This window comes from Herpailurus yagouaroundi, unplaced genomic scaffold (assembly GCF_014898765.1).
Source record: "Herpailurus yagouaroundi ecotype Mexico unplaced genomic scaffold, PumYag 84713, whole genome shotgun sequence".
NCBI classification, from domain to species: Eukaryota; Metazoa; Chordata; class Mammalia; order Carnivora; family Felidae; genus Herpailurus; species Herpailurus yagouaroundi.
Genome location: NW_024421215.1, coordinates 1 through 2,670, shown reverse-complemented (window position 1 = coordinate 2,670; position 2,670 = coordinate 1). Strand labels below are relative to the sequence as shown.

At 64.7% G+C, this 2,670-nt stretch overlaps 1 protein-coding gene across 1 annotated transcript; it reads right to left on the bottom strand.

Annotated features, from left to right (window-relative positions):
• Positions 1-12: 12 nt before the first annotated feature.
• Positions 13-2,658, bottom strand: LOC121026345 (testisin-like; the record flags this gene model as incomplete). Its single annotated transcript, XM_040469208.1, has 3 exons — positions 13-189; positions 2,087-2,370; positions 2,606-2,658. Coding segments are annotated over 3 exons (514 nt in total), but the record flags the coding sequence as incomplete, so codon positions are not given.
• Positions 2,659-2,670: the final 12 nt, after the last annotated feature.

Here is a 2,670-nt window from a genome sequence, read left to right as displayed (position 1 = left end):
CGGGCTTGGGGCTGGGGTGGAGAGGGACACTCACGAAGCAGGAATCCTTGCCTCCTTGGGAATCGCCAGCGCACACCATGTCCCCCCAGATGTCGTAGCGGACCAGGGGCTGTGTGTACAGGTAGTTACACATGGTGGTGTTGATGATGCCGACCTGTACTTCCTGGAGGAGGTAGGGGGCTGGCAGCACTGCCCAGGGGCCGAGGGGACAAAGAAAGACGGCACCCTGAGCCTCTCTTCTGCCATCTGCTTGGGAGAGATGGCACAGGCCACGGGGGAGGGGGGAGGGACGAGGGTCCCTGGGGCCAGCAGCACCCGGCACGTCGTGGGGGACGGACCCGCTGCCGCAGCTCATCGCCGAGGCCCGGCTTCCCTGCGGGCGCGTGCGGATGGCAAGCGGCCCCCGAGCCGGTGGGGAGGGGCCGACACAGGTGACCAGGGTTACGGTCACTGTGGTCCAGCTGCCCGTCAGGTGCTTCCAGGCCTTTCTTGGGGCCCCCGTGGCCCTCCGAGGGCGCGGCCTGATGGGGACCCACTCTCAGGTAAGGAAAGACTCGGCGGGGAGGGCTGCCCCTCCCACCCCCAGCAAAGCGCCAGGGAGGCGTCAGAGCCCGTCGTGAACCCAAATCTGTCCAATTCCGAGCCACCGGCTGACCCGTCCGAGGACGTCACGACGATACCACGGTTAACGTGTAGGTGGAGCCTCTGGTCCGCCAGGGACTCTGCTGAGCCCTCAGGTAGGAACCTCTTTAAATTTCAGAACCACGCTCTGTGCTGGGAACCGTTTCACCTTGTTCTGCAGATGAGGAGGCCCAGGCACAGGGGGAGGAGATGCCTGGCCTGGGGTCTCCCAACCGGAAGGAGGGAGAGCTAAGCCTCCCAGCAGGCAAGGGGGGCTGGCAGCCAGAGTCACCTGCTACCTCCTAGTACGAGTCGGGAGCCTGGGGCCGGCCCTGACTACCTGTCAGCCTCGGGCCAGGGAGTCTGGTGGCTGGGTCCCTTGGTTCACACCCACTCAGCCCTTTGGGCCGGGAGGGATCTGCAGGGGGAGCAGGGGGACACTCTCTCCAGTCCCTTGTAAGGAAGGGACAGGACCCCAACTCTAAAGGAAGGCAGGACCAGCGCAGGTTTCTCTCTCCGCCCTGCCAATCCCCGATGTGTGACCTCGAGGACACGTTGTTCTCTCGGTCAGTGAGCCCCGGCTTCTCCACTGACTCCTTCTGGGACCTTACGGCCACTTCTGTAAGTCTCTCCCTTTCCTCATTGATAAAGCAGGTATGAAAATGGCCCTGCCTCATTCGCAGGTAAGGCCCAGAAGAGAGACCTCACCCTGCTCGGTCCTCAGGGTCCAGAGCCTAGAACAGTGCCGGCACGAGGCGCACCCTCGAGGAAACTTCTCTGCCATCACTGCTGAGGGAGGGGTGCTGCCGGAAGGGGCCAGGCCAGGGAGGAGCATAGGGGGCCGCCCAGGCATAGGAGCCAGGCCCTGTGTGTGGTGCTCAGGACCCAGGGCACCTCGGGGCAGAGGTGCACGGGTGACGCTTCAGGCTGGCTCAAGGACCGCCCCCCACAGATTTAGTGGGGAGTCAGAGAAAGGAGATGCTTTGACATTGCAAAGACAGACAACGGGCTCAGGACTCCAGGCAAGGAGACAGGGTGGCAAGGCAGGTAGGTGCAGAAGGTATGGAAAAGCCAAAGCGGGGAGGCGGGACGGCTGGGGGCTGGGTGAGCACCCGTGCTGAGCGGAAAGAACGCACACAAAACCACTGAGGCCTTTCTAACGCGACCTCCGCCAACCCCGACGCCCTTGCAGGCTGGGTGCGGAGCGCGGGCCTGGGCCCAGCTGGCCTCCCTCTCACTGTGGCTTCGGGCTCACAGTCTCTGGAAGGCAGAGGGAACGGGGTGTGGGGACAGGAGGTCCTGCCCTGGCGGGGGGGGGGGGGGGGCAGGCACTGCTGGGCAGCCCCCAGGAGGGACCCAGCTGCACAGAGACCCAGGTGGGGGCTGCTGAAGCCGCTGTGGACGGAACAGACGGCGGAGCCCGCAGCCCCCCCCCGCCCCACCCCCCACCTGCCCCCAGCCTCACCTTGATCTTCTCCGATGTGCCCCCAGCCCGTCACCCAGCAGTCAGTCTGGTTCTGGAACTCCGAGGAAGAGGCCGCAACACAGACGGGGTGGATGTACTTATTGTAGGTGACGGAGGAGGACAGCTTCAGCAGGGCGATGTCAGAGGATGAAGCCCCCAGATACATGGGGTTCAAAATGATCTCCTCCACCTGGTACCGGTTGTAGTAGGCCTCCAGATTCCAGATAGACGGTGAGGCAGACAGCTCGCCAAACTGCACGGACCACTCAAAGGGATCAGTGTGCCTGGCAGGGGAGGAGCGGGCGGTCAGGGGTCTTTACAGGAGGGAGGGGCCCTGAGCCCACCTGAGGTCTTAGGGACTGGGGGGCAGCAGCGTGCCTCCGCCTGAGGTGTGGTCACCTCAGCCAGGGGGCCGCCTCCCACAGCCGTCCTAAAAAGGAATGAATCGATGCACGGGACCAGACACTTCCCCTCACCACTGTTGCCGCAGGCCAGGCTCTGTGCCCAGAGCTCACCCACCTCGGTCCGCCCGGTCCGCCCGTGGTGCACCTGCACCGGGGGAGGTGGGATGAGGAGGGGGCGGC